Here is a 27,907-nt window from a genome sequence, read left to right on the forward strand (position 1 = left end):
GCCAGGTCTGTGGGAAAGCTCTCTGGCTAAGTTGAATTATTTAATTATGATCTGAGGTTCATTTCTGTTAGCAGTTAAGTTTCTTACTGGCTTCTGCTGGATGGAGAACTGTCCAATGGAAATGGTGGTGATGGAAACAGAAGGGACTGCATTAGTTTAAACTGTTAAATGCTAGGTTTTCTTGGATTAGTCCACTTCTCTTCAATGACCCACGCATTGTATTGCTCACCCTAGGGCATCTAGTGTTTCTCTTGATGCATTCCAGCTACACAAGACCTTCCCCAAGATGCCCTCCAGGTATTGTCCTCTCTGAGTGTTTTTTGACCTTGGCAGCAGGCGCAGTACAATTCCTCAGTGCTGCTCTTACTGCCGGCTAGGGGAACACAATCACACAACACGTTAGCACCAAGGTGCCATTTACACTTCCCTGTCATCATTATCAATCATTCCTCCCAAGTCTTTGTGTTCAAAACCAATTTGCTAAAACTATTAGAGCATAGTTGTGTTTAACAAAGACACAATTTCCTAGTAAAAGAAATATTCTGTCCTATTTTAGAGGAAATTGATTTACAACTTTCCCATTATTATTTTCAGAAAAGTTTCCCTTAGAAGACATGTTTTCATACAAACAGATCTTCTGATAACGTATGCCTTAAACCAAATGGGCAATTGCATTTCTCTTTTTTTGCCAAAATCCCAGGTTAATAAAAACAGGACATCAAAAAGCCTGTCAGTTTAGATGGTAGAGTTTGAACCTTTATTCTGCCATAGTTCCTGGATTATACTGGCTGAGTCTTCTTTATTCAAAATACTTTGGACCAGAAATGCTTTTAATTCCAGATTTGTTTTCAAATTTTAGAGTATTTGCACATATATATTATATATGTTATATGTATACTATATATTATATAAAATATATACATACATAATATATTTGGGGATGGAATCTGAATCTAAGCATGGTCATGACTTATGTTTCATATGTACCTTATACCCATAGCCAGAAAGTAAGGTTATACAATTTTGAAAGTAATTTTATGCATTTAAACAAGTTTAATAGTTTTCCACTTGTGGAAAATTTCCACTTGTGGCCTCAAAAAATTTCTGATGATGGAGAATTTCAGACTTTGGATTTTCAAATTAGGGGTGTTTAAGCTGTAATAGGTGCTCAACAGTCACTGAATGAATGAGGAAAATATAGTTAAAGCAAATATTAAAGAAAGGGAAGTTTCTAACCCTTATGAGGTTAGTAAATACATCAAAGTGGAGGGAGGGTATTACTTTCTATATTCATTTGGACTTTAGAATGTGATTTGAAGTGTTCTGGACTTGACTACATTCCAGGTTTTCAAAACAAATTGGTCATCATTATTGTTTGAATTTTGCGCCTGCCCCCATTCATATACCGAATTCCTCATCCCCAAGGTCATGCAATTAGGTGGTAGGGCCCTTTGGAGGTGATCAGACCATCGGGGTGGGGTCCTCCTGAATGAGAATAATGCCCTTATAAAGAACACTCCGGAGAGTCAGCTCGTCCCATCTTCCATGTGAGTGTCCAGGGAGAAGCACCGTCAGTGAATCAGAAAAGAGGCCCTCACTAGACACCACACATACTGCATCTGGATCTTGTACCTCTCAGTGTTCAGTGCCGTGAGAAATAAACTTCTGTTGCTTATAAACCGCCTCCTTTATGATATTTTGTTACCACAGCCTAAACGATTGTGGTTGTTATTCATACAGATAGAAAAGTATAATGTTTCTAGGGATAAGAATATTTTAAAAATGAATAAATAGTCAACTAAGTAATAAATGTAAACTTCATTTTCATTGAATAACTCCACCCTCAGTGGTTAATTGAATGAATTCAGTGGCCTCTATATCTCCTGTTGAATTTGGTCCTTCTTTAATAGAGTAAGATTTTTCTCTCAAATACTACCAGGAATCCTTCTGTATTTTAAATATTTAAAGCAGGATGTTGTTATTTAGATAGTTTGTATACATTTATAAATCAGTAAAACTTTGCTTGATTTATTTTTCATCCTGATAGGCATGGAAAGCTTTTGGAACAATTATTTTTAACAGTGATACACTATATTGGTTTTCATTTTTAGTATTGATCTGTTCAAATCAAAACACCTGTTCTGGGATTGAGTATTATAGCCTGAGGGATTTTTTTTTCTGTGTGTTTAGCAATGATTCAAGTATCCTAGCAAAAAGAAAAAAAATTGAGTCTCTGATTTTAGTCTTTCTAGAAGTCTCCATAACAGAAATTGCTTAACAACAGAAATAAGTAAGAACAGTTATATATCAAGAGAATTATTCTTCCCAAAATTTTTATCAACCAATGAGTGGAGGGTACCATTTGGTCATGAACAGGGATAGAAGGGAAAATGCAACCAAAAGGGAAAGGAAGAAAAGCTAATCAATACATACACCTCTGTAGTAAATGCTGAATAGTAATGGGAAGTGCATAAATATCTATTAAACTGTTTTTCTTCAGACTGAATATCGGTACGTATTTATAATGAATTTTGTGAATGCTTTACAGGTTCTAGGTGTCTTCTAAGTACCTCACACACCAGATTTCATTTAACCAGCACATCAGTCTAATGAGGTAGGGTGATGGGAAACTTCATGAGCCAACTTGTTTGGGCCATAGGGTTCCCAGAATTTTGAGGGACCATTTATCTGGGTGCATGTCAGGGTGCTATGGATGAGATGAACATTTGCTTTGATGGACTGAGTAGAGCAGATGGCTCTCCCCAATGTGCGTGGGTCTTTTCCAATCCATTGGAGACCTGAAAAAAAAAAAAAAGGCTGAGAACATAGGAACTGCTGATGCCTAAGCTCTTGAGCTGGGGCACCAACCTTCTGGATCCTCAGATGTGGATTATTGTGGTTTGGATATGAGGCATTCCCCACAAAGCTTCTGTGTTCATTCAGGAATGTTCATAGGTGAATGATTATGTAATGGAGCTGTAACCTAGTCAGTGGATCAATCGATCAATCCATTTAATGGGCTAAACATTTAAATGGATTAACTGGGTGGTAACTGTAGGCAGGTGGGGCAGGGCTGGAGGAAGTAGGTACTGGGGGTGGACCTTTAAGGTTTATATTTTGTTCCTGAAGGTTTATATTTTTACCCTGCTACCTGACTGACAGGAGCTGAGCACACCCTTCTGCCCTGATGTTCTCCCTCCAATCAAGCTCAGAGCAATGGAGTAGGCTGGCCACAGACCGAAACTATGGAGCTGTAAGCCCCAAATAAACTTTTCCTCTCCTATGTTGTTCTTATTGGATATTTTGGACACAGCAATGAAAGCTGTTTAATCCAGTCAGAAACACCAAATATGAAATCTCCAATTCAATGGCTACAGAAATAACATCTTCATAGCCAATTCATTATTTCTTTTTCTCTCCTCTTTCTCTCTTCTCTTCTTTCCTCCCTCTTCCTCTGCCTGCCTCCCTCCAACTGTCATTTATATATAAATGTGTATATTTATTTATTTATTCTATTTCTTTAGAGAATTGTAATGTAGAATGTATCATATACATTTTTTATGATTTGGATGTGACAGCAGGAAACAGGATCATAAATTACCATGCCCAAAGCAAACAGCAGAGTTAGAGTTAAACATCACTACCTTGATCACCATGTGATGTTGATTTACACCATAAAAAATTAAATAAACATTTAAAATATTCACTTATCTTATGGCTTTGAAATTAATTTGTTTGCATATGCTTAGGAACATAATTTTCCTATCCTAGAATACTAAGAAAAATCATATAAATCAAAGAAAGGTGTTATAATGCCTTCTAATATGATCTGAACGAATAAAGACATAATGTGTGCTTATAGGACCACTTCATTTTTTTCAAAAAAATTTTAAAAATCTTTTAAGCACAATTATTATTTTGGTAATAAAAATCATCAAGCATCCTTAAAGAGTCAATCATAATTTGCACTGCAAGAGTAGACTTCCCATTCTTCACTTCAGAAAATTTGAATTTGAGGCACTTGAATCCAAATGCAAATAAACAAGAAATTTTTGTCACTCAAACACTGTAAATTCATGCCTTGTGTCACAAGGAAAGTAGACGACAGTTTCCAGAACATTCCAGCATTCCTTCTGGCAGTGACTTTACTCACATGTCCCTCTCCCAAGCAAGTCTGATATACTCATTCGCTTAATCTTCAAGCTCCAAATGCTGGTGGAGAAATGAGCCAAGTCAGTGGCAACTGGTGGTGAAATATCCTGTTGTTGTTCTCCTAACATCAAGCCCTGCATTTAAGCAGATTGATTCTTTGTTTTATTTGTTGATTTATTTCTACAATCGAAAGTGGTCTGGAGTAACATTTGATATAAATTGGGTTAATGAATGACACATTTAATCCATTTATTCAATTTATTTCCTTAGTAAACCCAGAAGATCACCATTATTTCAAGCATACATTTTATTTTGGGGTTTTCCTTTCTATCTAGTACAAAAAACTACTTGTTAATCTTACAAGACCAATAAAGGGATCATCTCATTTTCCAGAGAAATCCAAGAAGATTAATTCTTTACATCCAGCAAATTGAGCCTGGACATGTTCCTGTACTTTCTCTTCAGAACTGAAGTGTAACAAGAACAGGAATTAGCAGGACTCAGGGTAGGACTGAATAGCGTTGGTTGAAAATGTGAGCAAGAAGTTTTCAGCCACTGATCGCCTTCTTCCTCTCACATAGCCGGCCAGCGATTGTGCTTGACCCTCTGGAGGAAGGCTGGAGTTCATTCCCTGGGAATGGTGGAAGAAAAGCTGTCCAAACTGAAGAACAGCATGTGCAAATTGGAGAGCTCCTCTCAAAACAGGGAGAGTTAATAAAATCTTGCGTAATGAACAGGGAGACCATGGTGTGCTTCAATCTCCTAATGCCAAGAAAATTTATGTTGCACAAGAGCAGAGCATTCCTCTCTGAGGACAGGGTCCTTCTCAAAGGAACCTAAGTAGAGACATGGCAGCTCCGCTCCCCTCGCATGCTGTGCTTTCAGCCATACAGGGATGTGAATAAAGGGGAACTCACATGCACTGTGAAGAATGTAGATGGAGGCAGTCATTATATAAAGTAGTATGTAGAAAAAATTTTTCAACATCTCTAGCAGTTAGAGAAATGTAAATCCAAACTACTCTAAGATTTCATCTCATTCCAATCAGAATGATGATTATCAAGAATACAAGCAAGGATGTGGGGGAAAAGGCACACTCATACATTGCTGGTGGGAATGCAAAATGGTACAACCACTATGGAAAGCAGTATGGCAATTCCTCAGAAAACTTGTAATAGAACCACCATTTGACCCAGCTATCCCACTCCTCAGTTTATATCCAAAGGACTTAAAATCAGCATACTACAGTGATACAGTTACATCAATGTTTATAGCAGCTCAATTCAACATAATTAAACTATGGCACCAACCTTGATGCCCTTAAACAGATGAATGGATAAAGAAAATGTGATATACATACATACACACACACACACACACACACACACACATATATATATATATATATATATATAAATGGAATATAACTCAGCTTTAAAGAATGAAATTATGACATTTGCTGGTAAATGGATGGAGTTGGAGAATATCGTGCTAAGCAAAATAAGCCAAATCCAAAAAAACAAAGGTCAAATGTTTTCTCTGATATGAAGATGCTAATTCACCATAAGGGGAGAGAGATAGGGAAGAATAGAGTTACTTTATATTAGGTAGAGGGGAGTAAAGGGAGGGGAAGAGGTTTGGGGGTAGGAATGATAGTAGAGTGAAAGACATTATTACCTCATGTGAATATATGACTGCATGAATGATGTGCATAATCAGAAAAATGAGATATTACACTCCATTTATGTATAATCTATCAAAATTCATAAATGAATTCTACTGCCATGTACAATAAATTAGAACAAATAAAAAAATTTTTTAGAAAAGGTATGTAGGTTATTCTAAAAGGAAATTCAAAGTAAGACTACCATATGACTCAGAAATCCTTCCAGACACATACCCAAAGGGAATGAAATTAGTACTTCGTAAGGAAATCTGTACTCCTGTGTGTTCATTGTAGCATTATTCACAATAGTCAATTTATGGAAACAACAGAATATGTACCATGTTCTCTGTTAAGCTGTTACAGTTGGCATGTGTGGGGACATGGAAAGAGGAAAGTGGAAGGTATTCTTTTCATTGAAGAATTTTCAGACTATATCAACAATTAGAAGGTGCACACATTCATGTGACTATAAATACTAGAAAGAGGAACTATGAAAATTTAAAGTGGTTGATTCTCAGGAACAGAAACCAGCAATTTTTAAGGCTAAAGTCAAATTATGCTGGTATTTAAATAATAAATATTAGAACTGATTGAATTATAATTAATTTTTGATCTTTAGTATGCACATTGTAATTTATTACTTTACTTAAAAAATAAAAGCACATTGTAGGTAAATTTAATATAACAAGTTAAAGCTAGAAGGACCCTAAAACATCATCTAATCCAAGGTATCTAGCACTTGTTTTACAGATAAGAGGTTGGTATCCAGGGTGCTCAGAGACACACATCAAATTTTGTGCTTTAAGACTCCCTATTGTTTAGACTGATCACATGGGAAATCTCATCCAATGAATAGAAATAAACAAAAAATGCTTAAAATCGCTTGGTTCATTGAGCATAATTTGGAGCTCTGACTACCTAATTGGAAATAAATGTTTGGAAGACAAATCAGAGTAGAATTCTTCCTTCCCTTTCCTTTTCTTTCTTTGTATTGTCATTATTAACTTCTTTTCATTCCTTGGAGAGTAATTTTAATATGAACATTATCTCTATTGGTTGTGTGTGCACTAGGCAAATAATGCATGTCCTAAAGATGATGATCTTTTAGCCTTTTCTACTGCTATAGAATAGCAGCACAATAAACCATCAGTAATTCAGTCGTGAATCACAACCAAAATCTATTAGAGGAAACTGAAAATTGCACATACGTATTTTAACCAGGAAATGGGTACAAGAGATGCTTGCTAAGTTGCCAACACAACAGAGGGGGCATGTGGTGACCTGGGACATTGCTAAAAGCACTGATACAAGTGTAATGTTCCATATAAATGGAACATCAACTTTAATTTTTTTAAATGAAGCGTATCCCATCAAACCTGACTGTTGTCTGACAACCAGGCTATTTTCCTGTTATTAATTACTATAGTTGACCTTGTGAAAAACTGTTTTCTTTCTATGTAATTCTTTAAATCGGGTCTTCTGAATAAATTTCTGAATGAAGGAGGAAATGTACCTAAGACCATGGATATTTTTGTGACATTTGAAATATATCATTAAAATAACTTCAAAAAAGTTTATTCCCAGCCCACACAGCCAGCTTCTCCAGGTTCTCGGAACAGAACTGGCCCGCTAGTGAGAGCCTGTCTGAACAGAGCAGGATCCGAGTCCCGGAGCCGCTGCAGTGCAGTGTACTCCTGCAAAGAACCAGCGGAGAGGCTCGATCTGCAGTCAGCCTCAGGGATAAGGGCAGGGCAGCCGGAGACCTCTTCAGGCGGCTCTGCCCACTCCGGCTGCGGGCTCTCTTCACGGGGCGATCCAAGATGGCGGCCTAGAGGGAGACTGCACCCCCGGTCGCTCCACAACCCAGGAGTTAAGAAGGGGAGGCATTGAGAGACTCGGACTGAAGTGGAGCCACGGGTGAGTCTGCCCACTGGGTAAAGCTCAGCCCGGGTGGCAGGCCCAGATAGAGGTGGCTTAGCAGAGCCGGGCAGGGCAGCTTGAGTCTTCCCAAGGTAGTCTTCCACACTCCGGCAGTGGGCTCTTCCCACACGGCCAGCTGCACGGTGCAGGCCCACAGTGAGAGCATTTCCGCACAGAGCCAGTTCCAAATCGTGGAACCAGTAGGGGGCTAGGGGCAGTATTCTTCGAATGAGCTGCTTTATCAGATTCCTCCAAGACATCAGGCTACTGAAGGCTGGGAGGTGATACACTGGAAATCTACTGGGACACTATAAGCCAATAGTGGAAAACTGCAATATCTCAGGGTCCCACTGACAACTGACCATTATGAGAAAACAAGGGAAGAAAATGTCCCAAACAAACCTAGATACTACATCAATAAAACCCAATGACAGCACAGCAGAAGAAATGTCAGAAAGGGAGTTCAGAATGTACGTAATTAAAACGATCAGGGAAGCTAATGAGGAGATGAAAGAGCAAATGCAGGCATTGAAGGAGGAGATGAAAGAGCAAATGCAGGCATTAAATGATCGCACCAATCAACAGTTAAAAGACCAAATACGGGAAGCAAGAGATCATTTCAATAAAGAGTTAGAGATACTGAAAAAAAACCAAACTGAAATCCTTGAAATGAAGGAAACAATAAACCAAGTTAAAAACTCCATAGAAAGCATAACCAATAGGATAGAACACCTGGAAGACAGAACCTCAGACATTGAAGACAAAATATTTAACCTTGAAAACAAAGTTGAACAAACAGAGAAGATGGTAAGAAATCATGAACAGAATCTCCAAGAACTATGGGATATCATGAAAAGGCCAAATTTGAGAATTATTGGGATTGAGGAAGGCTTAGAGAAACAAACCAAAGGAATGAACAATCTATTCAATGAAATAATAACAGAAAATTTCCCAAATCTGAAGAACGAAATGGAAAACCAAGTACAAGAGGCTTATAGAACTCCAAACATACAAAATTACAACAGACCCACACCAAGGCACATTATTATGAAAATACCTAACATACAAAATAAAGACAGAATTTTAAAGGCCGCGAGAGAAAAGAATCAAATTACATTCAGAGGGAAACCAATAAGAATATCAGCAGATTTTTCAATCCAGACCCTAAAAGCCAGAAGGGCCTGGAACAACATTTACCAAGCCCTGAAAGAAAACGGATGCCAACCAAGAATCTTATACCCAGCAAAACTTACCTTCAAATTTGACGATGAAATAAGATCCTTCCATGATAAACAAAAGCTAAAGGAATTTACAAAAAGAAAGCCAGCATTACAGAACATTCTCAGCAAAATATTGCATGAGGAAGAGATGAAAAACAACGATGCAAATCAGCAACAGGAGGCGCTAGCCTAAAGGAATAGCCAAATAAAGGAGAAACCAAATCATGTCAAAAACAAATATGAGTCAATTGACTGGGAATACAAATCATATCACAATAATAACCCTGAATGTTAATGGCCTGAATTCATCAATCAAAAGACACCGACTGGCAGATTGGATTAAAAAGAAAAATCCAACAATATGCTGCCTGCAAGAGACTCATCTCATAGAAAGAGACACCCATAGACTAAAGGTGAAAGGATGGGGACAAACATACCATGCACACGGACACAGCAAAAAAGCTGGAGTATCCATCCTCATCTCAGATAATGTGGACTTCAAACCAAAACTAGTCAGAAGGGATAAAGAAGGACATTACATGCTGCTTAAGGGAAGCATAAATCAGCAAGACATAACAATCATAAATATCTATGCCCCGAACATAGGCTCATCCACGTACGTCAAACAAATCCTTCTCAATTCCAGAAATCAAATAGACCACAACACAATAATACTAGGCGATTTTAACACACCTCTCTCACCACTGGATAGATCGTCCAAACAAAAATTGAATAAAGAAACTATAGATCTCAACAACACAATCAGCAATTTAGACTTAACGGACATATATAGAATATACCATCCAACAAAGAATGAATACACTTTCTTCTCAGCAGCACATGGATCCTTCTCTAAAATAGACCATATTTTATGCCACAAAGCTACTGTTAGTAAATACAAGAAGATAGAGATACTACCTTGTACTCTATCAGATCATAATGGATTGAAATTAGAAATAAATGACAGAATAAAAAACAGAAACTTCTCCAACACCTGGAGACTAAATAATACACTATTATATGATGAATGGATAACAGAAGACATCAGGAGGGAAATAAAAAAATTCTTAGAAGTAAACGAGAACAAAGACACATCATATCAAAATCTCTGGGACACTATGAAAGCAGTACTTAGAGGAAGATTTATTTCATGGGGTGCATTCAAAAAAAGAAGTAGAAATCAACAAATAAACGACTTAACACTACAGCTCAAAGCACTAGAAAAAGAAGAGCAGACCAATACCAAAAGTAGTAGAAGACAGGAAATAGTTAAAATCAGAGCCGAAATCAACGAAATCGAAACAAAAGAAACAATCGGAAAAATTAAAAAAATAAATAGTTGGTTCTTTGAAAAAATAAATAAAATTGATAAACCCTTAGCCACACTAACAAAGAGAAAGAGGGAGAAAACTCAAATTACTAAAATTCGGAATGAACAAGGAAACATCACAACAGACACGAGTGAAATACAAAACATAATTAGAAGCTATTTCGAAAATCTATACTCCAACAAAACAGAAAACCTTGAAGATATCAACAAATTTCTAGAGACATATGAACTACCTAAACTGAACGAGGAGGACATACACAACTTAAATAAACCACTTTCAAGCAATGAAATAGAAGAGGTCATCAAAAGCCTACCGACAAAGAAAAGTCCAGGACCAGATGGGTTCTCAGCCGAGTTCTACAAAACCTTTAAAGAAGAGCTCATTCCAATACTCCTCAAACTATTCCATGAAATAGAAGAGGAGGGAATCCTCCCAAACTCGTTCTATGAAGCCAATATCACCCTGATACCTAAAACAGACAGAGACACATCAAGGAAAGAAAATTTCAGACCAATATCCTTAATGAACATCGACGCAAAAATTCTCAACAAAATTTTAGCAAATCGCATACAAATATATATTAAAAAGATAGTGCACCACGATCAAGTGGGTTTTATCCCAGGGATGCAAGGTTGGTTCAACATTCGGAAATCAATAAATGTCATTCACCCTATCAACAGACTTAAAGTTAAGAATCACATGATTATTTCAATAGATGCAGAAAAAGCATTTGATAAAATACAGCATCCCTTCATGCTCAAAACACTAGAAAAAATTGGGGTAGTGGGAACATTCCTAAACATTATAAAGGCCATCTACGCTAAGCCCATGGCTAATATCATTCTAAATGGTGAAAAACTGAAAGCGTTCCCCCTAAAAACTGGAACAAGGCAGGGATGCCCTCTTTCACCGCTTCTATTCAACATCGTCCTTGAGACTCTAGCCAGAGCAATCAGACAAACCAAAGAAATTAAAGGGATACGAATAGGAAAAGAAGAACTCAAACTATCCCTGTTCGCTGATGACATGATTATATATTTAGAGGAACCTGGAAATTCCACCAGAAAACTTTTAGAACTCATAAGTGAATTCAGTAAAGTAGCAGGTTACAAGATCAATGCTCATAAATCCAATGCATTTTTATACATAAGTGATGAATCTTCAGAAAGAGAAATTAGGAAAACTACCCCATTCACAATAGCATCGAAAAAAATAAAATACTTGGGAATCAATCTCACAAAAGAGGTGAAAGACCTCTACAATGAGAACTACAGAACACTAAAGAAAGAAATTAAAGAAAACCTTAGAAGATGGAAAGATCTCCCATGTTCCTGGATAGGCAGAATTAATATCGTCAAAATGGCTATACTACCTAAAGTTCTATACAGATTCAATGCAATTCCAATTAAAATCCCAATGATGTACCTCGCAGAAATAGAGCAAGCAATTATGAAATTCATCTGGAAGAATAAAAAACCTAGAATAGCTAAAGCAATCCTCAGTAGCAAGAGCGAAGCAGGGGGTATTGCAATACCAGATCTTCAACTCAACTACAAAGCAATAGTAACAAAAACGGCATGGTATTGGTACCAAAATAGACAGGTAGATCAATGGTACAGAATAGAGGACATGGACACAAACCCAAATAAATACAATTTTCTCATACTAGACAAAGGTTCCAACAATATGCAATGGAGAAAAGATAGCCTCTTCAACAAATGGTGCTGGGAAAACTGGAAAACTATATGCAATAGAATGAAACTAAACCCCTGTCTCTCACCCTACACAAAACTCAACTCAAAATGGATCAAGGACCTCGGAATCAGACCAGAGACCCTGCATCTTATAGAAGAAAAAGTAGGTCCAAATCTTCAACTTGTTGGCTCAGGATCAGATTTCCTTAACAGGACTCCCATAGCACAAGAAATAAAAGCAAGAATAAACAACTGGGATAGATTCAAACTAAAAAGCTTTCTCTCAGCAAAGGAAACTATCAGAAATGTGAAGAGAGAGCCTACAGAGTGGGAGAATATCTTTGCCAACCATACCTCAGATAGAGCGCTAATTTCCAGAATCTATAAAGAACTCAAAAAACTCTACACGAAGAATACAAATAATCCAATCAACAAATGGGCTAAGGAAATGAACAGACACTTCACAGAAGAAGATGTACAAGTAATCACCAGATATATGAAAAAATGTTCAACATCCCTAGTAATAAGGGAAATGCAAATCAAAACTACCCTAAGATTTCATCTCACCCCAATTAGAATGGCGATTATCAAGAATACAAGCAACAATAGGTGTTGGCGAGGATGTGGTGAAAAAGGAACACTCATACATTGCTGGTGGGGTTGCAAATTAGTGCAACCACTCTGGAAAGCAGTGTGGAGATTCCTCAGAAAGCTTGGAATGGAAACACCATTTGACCCAGCTATCCCACTCCTTGGCCTATACCCAAAGGACTTAAAATCAGCATACTACAGAGATACAGCCACATCAATGTTCATTGCTGCTCAATTCACCATAGCCAGATTGTGGAACCAACCTAGATGCCCTTCAGTTGATGAATGGATAAAGAAACTGTGGCATATTTATACAATGGAATATTACTCCGCAATGAAGAATGATAAAATTATGGCATTTGTAGGCAAATGGTCGAAATTGGACAATATCATGCTAAGTGAGATAAGCCAATCTCAAAAAACTAAAGGACGAATGATCTCGCTGATAAGCGGATGAGGACATATAATGGGGGGTGGGACGGGCTAGCATTAGGTTTAGGGTTAGGTTTAGAGTTAGGCTAAGGAGAGCAGTAAGAATGAAGGAAAGAAGGACTGTGTAGAGGGAAAAGAGGGGTGGGAGGGGTGGGAGGGGTGGGAGGGGTGGGGGGGAGGGGAAAAATATAATAAACATCATTACCCTATGTAAACGTAAAAAAATAAATAAATAAAAAATTAAAAAAAAAAAGTTTATTCCCATATACATATCATGGATTGGTATAATAGTTTCCATAGATGACATATCCCTGCCCAAATCATGGTGCCATATTGTGTGTTCAACCATTGTCAGGAGAAGATGGACCCTCACTTTAAGAGAAGTGTGATATTTTACAAATCACAAACACTTAAACATTCAGAAGCATCACCTTTTTATTTTGGAAACAAATTATACTCTTGTTATCTGTGATAAAGATAACATTAACTGATAATCAGGGATAGGGAATTGCTTTCTTCATTCATATCAGTTTTTGGAAAGAAGATACAACTAATTTGTAACAAATAGTAAACAAGTTAAGAATTAAATTCTGAAATCCTCAGGGGAGTATAAAAGATAGGAAGCAGAAAACCCATAATATGTGTACAAGCAGTTAGGAATATTTTTTCATATAAAATAGAATGTAAGTCTTATCATTAGCACATATTCCTGTGAAGTGGTTATAGAAAGCAGGAATCTAAAAAAAATGAAAACTCATCCAAACCTACTGTCAAAATTAATTTTAAAATAGAAGAAAGTATTGTGTTGAACTTCACTGGGTAAAAACCTAAATTCTTTTATGGGCTTAGAAATATCCCCAACATATTCTTTAAGATACTTGCATCATTTTATATTTTCAATGCTTGGTTTTTTTAAACAAAGTGAATGTATTTATTTTTTCCTGGGTTCCTAGAAAATTTTCTTCTGGAAAGAATTTCAGGTAGCTAATAACATATCTCAAATATATGATATTTAAATCCTGCCACTTCCAATACTGTAACCATATTAATTGATCAGAAGAAATCATGGCTATGTATTTTCTAATGTCCTGCTTATTGGTGGTGCAGGTGTTTATTCTTTTTATTTAGTCTGATACTCACTCATTTCACATGGACCTCAACAAACTGGTTCCATTCTCTAATAATTTGTGCATAGAAGTTCATTATTTTCCTGCTGTTCAGGGTCACGTCATGATGATGATGATGATGATGATGATGATGATGATACTGTGACTTATAAGGTTATCTGATAGTCCTGGCCAATTTTCTGTACTGGTCCTACACTTCCTCTTCTCAGAGTTAAGCATCCCAGTCTCATGTCACTATATATCATTCATTCTTCCCCTATATTTGACATGGTGGCAAGCACTGAAGGCGGGGAAGAAGGGCAGAGCAGAGGCCCTTCCTTCTCCCATCCGTTTTATTCTGGGAGGTGGTAGGGTGGGGAAGAAGCATGGAGGTGGAGAGCTGAAGTAAAGCAGGTGTTCTAGGCAACTCCAAGACACTCATCTGTTTCCAGATGAGAGCCACTTAAACTTTTCTTACAAATGATTTTGAATTCTGGTCATATGTAATCACCAGAAACAAAATTTCAAATAGCACTGAAGTTCATCCTTTGACCTTTATCAAATCTTCTGGGGAATTCTTTCCTCTCCCATAAATGTCTAGAACTTTTCTGTAAAAGGTCAGGTGAGTGGAAGATTCTTACATAATCGATCCATAGACATTGACATTTGTTTTTGAATTTGGACAAATGTTCGTGTTGGGCTCTGGCTCACTGACATATTTGAGTAATCGATCTTTTTAACTGACTCACACTTGAGAAATATTCTTCTTCTAGAAGAGAAAACTTCAACTACAGATATAAAATCACAGCTAAGTGCACCTTCAATGTTGTTATCAAAACTAAAATAATATTTTTGTAAAGCATCCTAAACTTTTAATCTTACCAAGTAAATAAGCACACATCCGTTATTATATATTTATACAGCACAGTGGGAAAGCATGTTTGTTCTAATTCTGCAAGAATATAGCTAAAATTCTGGAAGTAAGACACTGGCACCAATGGTGAGAAGGGTTGATCCTACTGGCCTTTGCTGGTTACTGGGTCATTCAGGGGCTGTCGAACTGATGCACATGGTACAATTTGGCACATGGTGCTGCCTGAAACGTTGAAAAACTTAGATGCTCTGTAACAAACTCTTCTCTTTCATCAGGCTAGCTGCTAACATGTGATGCGATATTTAGAGGATTGATACCCCTCTTGGTAATAGGCCCAGTGTTTTATCTCATTTGCTGTCACATGTGTTTTAGATTTTAGGTGATGGTGTAGGAATCTATGTTGGTAAAACATATACTCCATAACACTTTGATCATGATGATGAAAGAGACAAGAAAAGAGAAGGCAAATTTGCATTTGGAATACCTTTCAGTTCTAGTGACAACTAAATGAAGAAAGGGTTGATTATTCAACTTGTCACCAAGTGGCAACTGTTCTCTGGTAGTCACAGTTCCAGCATTCAGTAGAAGCGCTATATCCACTTTGCTATGAGGAAACCCACACCACTGGACCCATTCACAACCTTGAAGCACCATACTATAACACTGTGACCCACTGTTTAAGCTCTGGGCTGGTGAAGGGGCAAGAACAGCTGATGGGTACTGGATGCACTTTTCCTGTTCATCTGGTTCCTAAATGTTTCTTCTGTTGTGGAAACTCTCCAGAGAATGAGTCGTGTAAGTCAAAGATCCACACTCTTCAGTCATCAGTCATGTGTGCAGCCCTATGCCTATTGCCTGCATCTGTTTGCCTTAGTTTTTTTGATCCTGCTCTCTCAAGGTCCATGGAAGCAGCCAACAAATCCAAGGCACTACTGCTGTCCACAGCCCTACTGAGTAGGTGTGCAGTAGAGACACATCCATTTTCAGCTCATGCTAACCTCTCAAGATGACTCCTTCATGGTTCTTATCTGAGTTCTTGTCCTTTCATGTTAGCTCAATGAGAGTGGTTCATACTTGAGTTTTTTTCTTTTCATGTTAGCTCAATAAGAGACAATGACTTGTTTCATAGGTGTAGGCTGAGAGAGGTGTATCTATGTAGATATAGATGGGTAGCTTGGGGGTTTGGTCTATCTGTGCAGCTTACTGATGTCCTCTGGACCTGTTGGGCCTAATACCAAATATATCATCATTCCCCTTGTATGATAAATTGGTATTAAGTCTGCCTGCTTTTATAACCTGGTGGATATGACAATCTGACAATACTCAGATCATCATGGGCAGTTCTAGATATAGTCAACGAATGGACCATGGTCAGGAGCTTACTCTCTCCCGGAAGCTGATTTTAGCATATGAAGAGCTGCTCTGGAGGAAAAAGTAATTTACTTTTGCAGATGTTATAGCCCTGTTTAAAACTCTTAGGGATTTTTTCCAGTGAATCCTCTGTACCAAAGTCTCTACAATGGATTCTTTTCTACCAAGAGTCTAGTACTGTTGGATTTGCTTGGTAAAGTGGTCAGGGTGGCCTTTACTGCAGCATGAGACTGCTGCAAGAGACTTCTCTTGCTCTGGGGTCCAGTCAGGAAGAACAGGCTGTCATGTCACCTCATATGGGTCAGAACATTTAAGCGAAGTGGTACATCCAACTTCCAAAGAGATTCACCAAGTGCTCTTTAACATAGGACTGTATAGCTCATCTTTTACTACAGAGGAGATGATTGCATGCACCAAAACTTTAAGTCCCTACAAGTTTCCATGGAGTGGTAGTATCCTGAAACTCTGTAGGGATAATATCCTATCCTCGGACATGTCTGTGACTTTGGAGTGTCTGGATCACTGGTCACTTCTTGTTCATCAGGTCTAATTAACTTGATCTCTCCGGTATATCATGGTGTTCTGAGGAACACCAAATGATTTCAGGCCCTATGAAGATACTGCATTCAGAAAGAGAGCCTGAGATTGGGCTACCACTTGGATATATTTATGTGTCATTCACCTTTCATCTGGTTTTTAAGGTACCCTACAGATTGTGCTGATGAAATCTTTGAGAATGACCTCCCTTCTGCATGATCATGCCTTTCTGGGATGGGCTATGGCTTCAAAGTTTTCAGGAGCATCGACTCCAGTATCTTCTTCCCAGGGCTGAGGGTCCCACTGCCCCTCCTCTGGGTTTTAACTTGGCATAGGAGATCTGAGACTGGGAGTTGACTCTGTTGTAGCTCTTTCACATGGATCAATTCCTGACCTTGGCACATTTCGGCTGGCCTCTAGATTGAGGAAATAAAAGCTTCTTTAGCTCTATCTGACACCACTTCTGGTTCATAACATTCTTTGATTTGGAAGTTGGCTGTCCAGAGCCTGCAGTTATTATTATTATTATTTTTTATGGCTTCTAAGTTACTTGGTAAAATTTGGTCATCTCCAAAATCCATATGCCTGCCACTGCCTCTTGTTGACTTTGGTGCTGGAGCTACTGCACACAGTGGGTCCCCTTCAGCTCCAGGCTTCCCCTTCAACCTCATCCTAATCTGCCACAGTGAGATTTGCAGCTTCTACCCTCTTACCTCAGTAAGGGGACCCTTGTTGCCATCCTGTCAGTGAGTATTTAAGTGTCAGAATCACATCCAGATCTGGTTTTAGGACCCTTATTATAACAAGATTCCTAGTTTGATTCTTTCAGAAAGTCAATTTCTTTAATCTTCTTTCCCCTTACAGAGAAACTGATGAATCATCATTTTCTCTTTTGCAGTAGAATCATATATTTAAATTGTATCTTGACACCCAGTGTAGACTAGTCTATATTTTGGCGTGTGGGCATACTTTTTATTTATTTAGTAAGGAGGGGCAGAGAATTTAGCTACACAGTATGCCTTAGTTCCTGGCACACTGCACCTCTGTTCTCTGAAAAGTCCCTTTCTTCTATGCACACATTCATTTTCCCGGTTCCTCTAATCATTTGCTTTCTATTACCTGTAAATCTTCCCTCTATCATTCCCTCCAAGACAACTATTGCAATGTTTCTATTCTTTGCATGTGTTCTTAAAAATGTATCTTTTTAACTTTGTAAGCATTAAACTCAGGATCCTGTGGTATGCAGAGTATCTCAGCAATCAGACGACACCATCATCATCACCAACATCTAGGTCATGTTCAAACTCTTCTCATTGGTTCAACAACAGTTTAATGAGACTTTACACGAATGGCGTGACTCTACATTGTGCACAACCATAGAAACAAAAATTTGTACCCCATTTCTGTACAATGAATCAAAATGCAGTCTGTAGGGCTGGGGAGATAGCTCAGCTGGTAGAGTGCTCGCCTCCCAAGCACAAGGCCCTGCGTTTGATCCCCAGTACCGAAAAAAAAAAAAATGCAGTCTGTAAAAATAAAAAAAAAATAATTAACCCCCCCCCAAAAAAAAAAAACACACACAACAGTTTAATAGCTATTGTTTTACAGCATCATCCAGTTCAATTTTACTAACACATCAGGGGTCATATCTTCTTAGTAACCTTCTATTCTAGAATAGCTTCCTCCATTATTTCACCATAAATTAATGTATTAAATTAATACATCAGTTTGCTTGGGTTGTCATTACAAAATGCCACAGATGAGATAGCTTAGAAGACAGACATCTACTTTATTGCAGCTCTGCAGACTGGAGGCCCAAGATCAAGAAGCCTGCAGATGAGCTTCATGCACTTGCTGAGCTCCTTCACTGCGCTCTTGCAGCAGCTACCATCTCATTCCCCATTCCCTGGGACTCAGGCCTGATTCCTGTCTCTCTTTCTTTCTTTCTTTCTTTTTTTTTTTTTTTTTTACTTTCGCCATGTTCATCTCATGCCTTTATTATTGTATTATTTTTTTTTAACTTAACTTTAAATTTTTTAAGGCTGCATTTTGATTCATTGTACACAAATGGGGGACATCATTTCATTTCTATGGTTGTACACAATCTAGATTCATACCATTCGTGTACATAGGGTAATGAGGTCTGTCTCATTCCACCATCTTTCATACCCCCCTCCCTCTCATTTCCTTCTACATATTCTAAAGTTCCCCCATTATTCTCTCATTCCCCACCCCCACCCCATTACATATCATTCTCCACTTATCAGGGAAAACATTTGACCTTTGGTTTTTTGGACTTGGCTTATTTCACTTAGCATGATATTCTCCAATTCCATTCATTTATTTGCAAATGCCATAATATTATTATTCTTTTTTTTTAATATTATTATTCTTTATGGCTGAATAGTATTACATCGTGTATATATACCACAGTTTCTTTATCCATTCATCTGTTGAAGGGCATCTAGGTTGGTTCCACAATCTAGCTATTGTGAATTGAGCTGCTATAAATATTGATGTGGCTATGTTACTGTAGTTTGCTGACTTTAGGTCCTTTGAGTATAAACCAAGGAGTGGGACAACTGGGTCAAAAGGTGGGTCAATTCCAAGTTTTCTTAGGATTCTCCATACTGCTTTCCAGAGTGGCTGCACCATTTTGCAACACCATCAGCAACGTAAAAGTGTGCCTTTTTCCCCACATCCACGCCAACATCTATTATTGTTTGTATTCTTGATAGTAGTCATTCTCATTGGAGTAAGATGAAATCTTAGAGTTGTTTTAATTTGCATTTCTCTAATTACTAGAGATGTTGAACACTTTTTCATATAGTTATTAATTGCCTGCATGTCTTCTTCTGTAAAGTGTCTGTCCAGTTCCTTCACCCATTTATTGATTGGGTTCTTTGTACTTTTGGTGTAAAGTTTTGTTAAGTTCTTTATAAATTTTGGAGATAAGTGCTTTATTTGAAGTGCATGTAGAAAAGATTTTCTCCCACTTTAGGCTCTCTCTTCACACTCTTGATTATATCCTTTGCTGAGAAAAAGCTTTTTAGTTTGAGTCCAAACCATTTATTGATTCTTGCTTTGATTTCTTGTGCTTTGGGAGTCTTGTTGAGGAAGTCTGATCCTAAGCCAGCATGATGAAGATTCGGGCCTACTTTGTCTTCTATTAGGTGCAGCGTCTCTGGTCTAATCCTATGTCTTTGATCCATTTTGAGTTGAGTTTTGTGCAGGGTGAGAGATAGAGACTTAATTTGATTTTACTGGATATAGATTTCCAGTTTTGCCAGCACCATTTGTTGAACAGGCTATCTTTTCTCCATTGTATGCTTTTGGCTCCTTTATCTAGTATGAGGTGACTATATTTATGTGGTTTTTGTCTCTGTGTCTTCTATTCTGTATCATTGGTCTGCCTGTCTATTTTGGTGCCAATACCATGCTGTTTTTGTTACTTTTGCTCTGTAGTATAGTTTAATGTCTGGTATTGTGATACCTCCTGTTTCACTTTTTCTATTCAGGATTGTTTTTGGCTATTTGATGTCTCTTATTATTCCAGATGAATTTCATGATTGCTTTCTCTATTTCTGTGAGGAATGTCATTGGGATTTTAATTGGAATTCCATTGAATCTGTATAGCGCCTTGGTAGAATGGCCATTTTGACAATGTTAATTCTGCCTATCCAAGAACATGGGAGATTTTTCCATCTTCAAAGGTTTTCTTTAAATTTCTTTCTTTAATGTTCTGTAGTTTTCATTGTAGAGGTCTTTCACCACTTTTGTTAGATTAATTCCCAATTAATTTATTTTTTTTTTTTTGAGGCTACTGTGAATGGAGTGGTTTTCTAATTTCTCTTCCAGAGGATTCATCACTTATGAATAGAAATGCATTAGATTTATGCACATTGATTTTATATCCTGCTACTTTGCTGAATTCATTTATTAGTTTTAGAAGTTTTCTAGTGGAGTTTTTTGGATCTTCTAAATATAGGATGTCATCAGCAAATAGTGACAGCTTTAGTTATTTTCCTATTTGTATCCCTTTAATTTCTTTGGTCTGTCTAATTGCTCTGGCAAGTGTTTCAAGGATGATGTTGAATAGATGGTGAAAGAGGGCATCCCTGTCTTGTTCCAGTTTTTAGAGGGAATGCTTTCAGTTTTTTTCCATTAAGAACAATGTTGGCTGTGGGCTTAGCATAGATAGTTTTTACAATGTTGAGGTATGTTCCTACTATTCCTATTTTTTCTAGTGTTTTATGCATGAAGAGGTGCTGTATTTTATCAAATGTGTTCTGAGCATCTATTGAAATAATCATGTGATTCTTAACTTTAAGTCTATTGATGTGGTGAATTACATTTATTGATTTCTGAATGTTGAACCAACCTTGCATTCCTGGGATAAACCCCACTTGATCATGGTGCACTATCTTTTAATTATATTTTTGTATGCAATTTGCCAGTATTTTGTTAAGGATTTCTGCATCTATGTTCATCAGGGATATTGGTCTAAAGTTTTCTTTCCTTGATGTGTCTTTGGTTTTGGTATCAGAGTGATACCAGCCTCATAGAATGAATTTGGAGGGGTTCCCTCCTTTTCTATTTCCTGAAATACTTTGAGATATAATGTTAGGTTATTTAGTTGTTGACTTTTTATTTTTTTAATGTATGAGCTCAATGCAATGAACTTTCCTCTTAGTACTGCTGTCATAGTGTCCCGAGATTTTGATATATTGTGTCATTGCTCTCATTTACCTCTAAGAATTTTTTTTTTAAATTTCTTCCCTGATGTCTTCTGTTATCATTGCATCATTCAATAGCATATTATTTAGTCTCCAGGTGTATGAGTAGTTTTGTTGGTTATTTTATTGTTCATTTCTGATTGTGTTCCATTATGGTCTGATAGGATACAGGGTAGGATCTCTATTTATTTGTATTTACTAATGGATTTTTTTGTGGTATAGCATATCATTTATTTTGGAGAAGGATCCATGAGCTACTGAGAAGAAAGCATATTTGCTCGATGATGGATGAAATACTCTGTAAATGGATGAAATACTCTGTAAATATCCATTAAGTCTATATCATTGATTGTATTATTTAGTTCTATAGTTTCTTTTTTCAGTTTTTGTTTGGAGGATCTATCCAGTGGTGAGAGTGGTGTGTTAAAGTTCTCCTACTATTAATGTGTTTTGGTCTCTTTGATTCTTAAAATTGAGAAGGGTTTGTTTGATATAGATAGATGCTCCATTGTTCAGGGCATAAATATTTGAAATTGTTATATCTTGCTGTTTTATGCTTCCCTTAAGCAGTATGAAAAGTCCTTCTTTATCCCTCTGACAAACTTAGGTTTGAAGTTCACTTTATCTGATATGAGGACGGAGACCCCTGCTTTTTTACTGGTTCCATGTGCATGGTATGCTTTTCCCATCCTTTCACCTTTAGTCTGTGGATATCTTTTTCTATGAGATGAGTCTCTTGCAGGCAACATATTGTTGAGTCTTTCTTTTTAATCCAATCTGCTAGTCTATGTCTTTTGATTACTGAATTTAGGACATTGATATCCAGGGTTATTATTGAGATATGATTTGTATTCCTGGTCATTTTGGCTTATTTTTGGTTTTTTACTTGTCCTTTGATTGGCTTTTCCTTTAGGGTAGTTCCTCCCTTTGCTGTCTTGTATTGTTGCTTTTCACTTCCTCTTTACAAAATATTTTGCTGAGAATGTTCTGTAGGGCAGGTTTTCTATTTGTAAATTCCTTTAACTTTTGTTTATCATGGAAAGGTTTTATTTCATTGTCAAATCTGAAGGTTAGTTTTGCTGGGTGTAGGATTCTTGATTGGCATCCATGTTCTTTCAGAGCTTAAAATATATTGTTCCAGGCACTTCTTGCTTTAGAATCTGGGCTGAGAAATCTGCTGATATCCATATTGGTTTCCCCTTATATGTAATCTGATGTTTTTCTCTCACAGCCTTTAAAATCCTATCTTTATTTTGTATGGGGGGTATTTTCATTATAATGTGTCTACGTGTGGATCTGTTGTAGTTTTGTGCACCTGGTGTTCTGTAAGCCTCTGGTATTTTATTTTCCATTTCATTTCTCAGGTTTGGGAAGTTTTCTGACATTATTTTGTTGAACAGCTTGTTTATGCATTTGGTTTGTATCTCTGTGCCTTCCTCAATCCCAATAATTCTTAAATTTGGTCTCTTCATGATATCCCATAATTCTTGGAGGTTCTATTCATGACTCTTTAACATTCTCAGTTTGTTCAACTTTATTTTCAAGATTGAATATTTTGTCTTCATTGTCTGAGATTCTGTCTTCCACAAGGTCTATTCTGTTTGTGATGCTTTCTATTAAGTTTTTAATTTGGTTTATTGTTTCTTTCATTTCAAATGTTTCTGTTTTTTTTTTTTTCTTCAAAATCTCTATCTCTTTATTGAAGTGTTCTTTTGCCTCTTTCATTTGCTCTTCTAACTGTTTACTGGAATGATCATGCATTGCCTGCATTTGCTCTCTTATCTTGTCTTTTGCTTCATGAATCATTTTAAGTATGCAGGGTCTAAACACTTTTCTGTCATTTTTACTGCCATGCTGTCATTGGATACTATCACAATAGCATCTTGGGTGGTTAGGGACACTTTCTTCCCCTGTTTTTTCATATTGTTTCTATAGATTTCCCTTTAGCAGTGAAGATCAGTGATACTGAAGTTCCCCTCCTGAAGGCTTATTATGAGCCTGCAGTTTTCCACTACCTTTCCTTTGAAGGGGAGATCAATACAAATAGCACCCAAAACAAAGAAAATGTAGCCCTGAACCAGATAGCCCCTATAAAGGCTTTAACATTTTTAAAATAAACAGGATCAGTTCAATTACTGTTTACAGTATTTCTAGTTATGAACAAGAGGATGGGGAAGGGTGTAGGATGTAAGTGAGTAAATAGAGGTACCTGTCAAATGGCCTCCAGTCTCCTGTGGGTGTCGCAGGAAGGGAGCTGCCCTTCCAGTGATGATGGCCACACCCTCAGGAATAATTAAAAATGCCCACACCAGCCTCCAAAGAAGCTGGGGAGCCCCAGTGAGGGTGTGCTGAGTCAGCACAGAGGCAGGTGCAGTGTCCCTAAGCAGTAGAGGGGCAGGTGGGCGGGCTCAGCTACCAACCTCTGACTTTCGTTGGGGGGGGGGGGGGCAGGTGGGCTCAGTGCTGGGTCCAACCTCGGTGTGTGGGGGGATCAAGCTGGCTCAACCTCCTGTCTTTCTTGATGCATGGTGATGTCACTCCTCTTGTAGGGAGCCCTTCCTTGGGGTTCCATCCTCTGTCCAGTTCCCACTCACTGGTGAAGAGCCTGAGATCTGTGCTATGGTCAGGTTGAAACTGTGCAGTTCCTGAAGGATACTATTTTTTTAGCCACAGATAGTCATCTGTTATTACATTGATTACTAGATATAATTTAAGACATGATTTATTTGGCTATTAGAAAAAAGGTGTCTAAGTAACCCATAGATCAAATAAAGAAATTTAATGGAATTTATAACTGAAAGGAAAAACATTGAAAGTGTTCAGGGATGCTACGGAGTTCAGAGACATTTATTTATACCATCAATGTGTATATTAGTAAGCAGCATGAGAAAGTGCCTCTCATCTCTCAATTACAGGGAGTATAATTCACCCAGAACCCAGGTTGCTGGGTTCTGAAACCCAGTCCGTGAGACTCTGCTTTCCACAGGTTACTTCCAGTTCAAGGAAGGCTTCTCTTTTCCTGAAAGTTGCCAAGTGTCTGTGACTGTGAACTCCCGAGTTTGATGGCCTCACCTCGCTTTGCCAGGACTGCACCAAGTCTCAGAAGCTTCTACCCTTCCTTTGTCTCCTTCCTCCCTTCCTTCCCTTTCTTCCTCTCTCAGTGGCAGTCCTGAATCAGTCTGACTGCTCCGCATGCCTCCTGCATCTCCACATCTCTAGTCAGAGGCACCACCCCTAACAGATGCAGTGCCTTTCAAATCTCACTGTAGTGTTGCCGCTTGGAATGCTCAGAACAGCCAAATAACAAAGACAGAAATGTTAATGAGCTAATAATCTACTTAAGAAGTCAGTAAAAGAGTGTCTGAAAAATATCTGGAGGATGCTGAAGGAAGAAAATAAAGACAATGTTAGGAATGAATTAAAAAAAAAAAAAAAGTTTCACCAAAATACCACAGCCAGAAATTGGTTCTTCGGAAAAAGTCTTAAATAAAATTTATGCAATTTAATTAAGAAGCTATAATTAGAAAATGATAGTATCAAATAAGAGATATCCTTTAATATAAAGCAGAGATTTAAGATAAGGAAACACTAGGAAGAGATAATGCCAATGAAACTAAATCTATGTGAAATGAATTATTGACCAGAAAAACATAACTTATCCAATATAAATTACCTTTGCAAAAAAACAGCCTGAATATATTTATAAAGGTAAGTTAATTAAATTAAAAAATGGTAAAATAAAACTTTTTTTCCCAATGAAACTCCAAGATCCAAAATGCTTTATGGTTATGCTAAACAATTTATTGTAGGTAATTACAATTGTATTTATATAGAACATAGAACATCTTCTAAAGTAGGAAAAGGAAGAAAAACATTTTCCAACCTTTTTCATTGTGTTAGTTCACCTGTAATACTGCATCCATAAAAGGATGATGTAAGAAATGAAAGTTGCAGTTAATCTTACATAAAACACAGTGCAAAATATCAATCAAATACAAGTAATATTAATATATATCTAATAAATTTTATAAAAAAATTTCTTCTTCACAAGAATGGAGGCTATAGTACAATATTCTATCATCTATTATGTGTATCACCACACTCAACAGAGTAAAAGCAAAATCAATTGTGTACTTAAAAGCACTTGCTGAGACAATTCATGAATATAGAGGAAAAATACTGCAGCACATTTGGAATCAAAGTGAACTTTTAAAACCTGATGTAGAGTAGCAAATTTTAGAACAATAATTTTATTTAATGTTGAAGTATTGGAAGCATGCTACCACTTTAATTTAAGCTTGTACTTCTGGTCCTAGCTGTTTCAATAAAGGAAGGCATATAAATCACAAGAAATGGAAAGATACAACATTACAATTATCAAAGATGGTATAATTATATATTCAGAAAGCACAAAGTCAACCCCAAAATAAAATTTATAGTTTAGAGATGTTGCTTGGTATAAGATCAATTACATGTGTGCATACAAACAAAAATGTGTGCATATATATGTGTTTGTGTTCATGTGCATGTGTGTATGTATGTATGTATATATAAAATGCAATAGTATTTGTGCACTGACAGTTAAATCAAACAATAACAGCCCCAGAATCAGAGTGCACACACAGAAAATTAGCAACAGAGTTATCATTTTTAACTCAGTGCTACATAGAGAAACCAGTAAAAAGGATTTACTTTAAACATCAATGAAGTGAATTAACTTGTCCAATTTTTAATCTTTTATGAATGACCAAATTCTGACATAAAATGCTGTGTATTTCTGATTTAATTAACAAGAATATTTTTAATTTTTTACTTTTTTTTCCTGAAAGAATGGCTTAATGTATGTCTTTAAGGAAATTTCCCTCCAAACTCAGATCTTAGATAAACAACATGCTTAAAATGCAAAATTGGTATGCTGAGTCATTTTTGGCAAAGCCGTAAGATACAAGGTGATGAATTAGAGAATACTCAGAATCTTGCCATTATTTCATTCTGTCTTATATCATCCTAAAGCTTTATTTCTCTTTACTATCTTTTTTACTTTCCCCCTTGTAAATTAGTAGAAATATTTTTCTTGTTCACATATCAGTGTTAATAATCAGAGTTAACTTTGTATTTTATGTGAACCATGAGAGTAAATGCAATGAGACAATAGCAGTCCCATCTGAAACGGGTGCCCATCCTTTAGGATAAAGCAGGCATATGGGGAAGCATAGGCGTCTCAGCGGGCAGGAAGCCGGGCTTCAGTCACTATCACGAGGTTCACGTGCTTTGGTTACTGGGTGTGCTCAAACCTCTGAGAAGCCCTTTTTGACAACATAGGTGGCGAGATAGTTTGTCAATTTTTTTTTTTTTCTTTCTTTTTGGTATCAGGATTGAACTTAAGGGTACTCAACCCCTAAGCCATATCCCCAGCCCTATTTTGTGTTTTATTTAGAGACAGGGTCTCATTGAGTTGCTTAGCGCCTGGCCTTTGCTGACTGAGGCTTCTGTCTCAGCCTCCCCAACAGCTGGGATTTACAGGTGTGCGCCACTGTGCCGGGCTACTTTGTCTAGTTTTCAAAAATAAGTGTTTAGGAGAGAATTTAGAAATAATGTCTACCACTCAAGCTTAATTGCAACGTTCTTGTAATATATTCATTTCCCAGTGCAGCTCTGCCAAGCATTGAGAGTTGGCGGCTCCTAGGGGCCCAACGCTGGGAGTGGAGGGCTGGGTAAAAGGAGGTCCATTTAGAGAGGCTCCTATGACCATGGGAACAGAATTCACATTTTTTCAAGCTCCTTTGTGTTCCACTTGCCCAGTTCTCTCTGTGCTGATTGTGTGGAACGTCACACTTGTCGGATGGATTCATCAGAATCCTGCTGCAGCACATCACTGTTCTGCAGAAAGCCCTCTTCTCCTGTTGGTCTAGGTTGAGCCTTTCCTCTGGTTGTCCTCTGATTCTCTTCTTTAGGAGTCATAGCGTCCTCTTCATTTACACCTTTCATCTTCGTTCCAGTGCTATGTATAGATAGCTATTAACTTCTGCATGGAAATGGAGAAGTTATTTGAGTCTTAAATTTCACAACACCATTTAGATTTTGGAGATAGAGGACTGGTTGTTGCAAAATCAATGATATAAAACACAAGTTAATATTTTCTTTCTTTTTTTTTTTTTGGCTTCATTAAATTTATTTGGTTGCTAGGAAATAAATGATGATTCTAGTTCCATTGAATTTAATGGCTTTAAAAAATATTCTTAAAATTTGTTCTAATTGGTTATACATAACAGTAGGA

General features: G+C 37.2%; 1 protein-coding gene across 3 annotated transcripts in view; it reads left to right on the forward strand.

The window, feature by feature from the left end:
* The window catches only part of Ccdc102b (coiled-coil domain containing 102B), a 154,099-nt gene that overhangs the window by 101,423 nt on the left and 24,769 nt on the right, over positions 1-27,907 (forward strand). Inside the window, exons 6-7 of one of the 3 annotated variants that reach the window (XM_047526626.1) lie at positions 2,549-2,614; positions 3,130-3,164. The exons of 1 other annotated variant lie outside the window; for it this stretch is intronic. In XM_047526626.1, the coding sequence (XP_047382582.1) occupies positions 2,549-2,566 (18 nt within the window). In that variant the 3' untranslated portion in view covers positions 2,567-2,614; positions 3,130-3,164. Of the gene's footprint in view, positions 1-2,548; positions 2,615-3,129; positions 3,246-27,907 lie in introns of those variants that run through there. One more of the 3 variants, XM_047526625.1, reaches the window with a different exon arrangement.

This window comes from Sciurus carolinensis, chromosome 15, assembly GCF_902686445.1.
Source record: "Sciurus carolinensis chromosome 15, mSciCar1.2, whole genome shotgun sequence".
Taxonomy (NCBI): domain Eukaryota; kingdom Metazoa; phylum Chordata; class Mammalia; order Rodentia; family Sciuridae; genus Sciurus; species Sciurus carolinensis.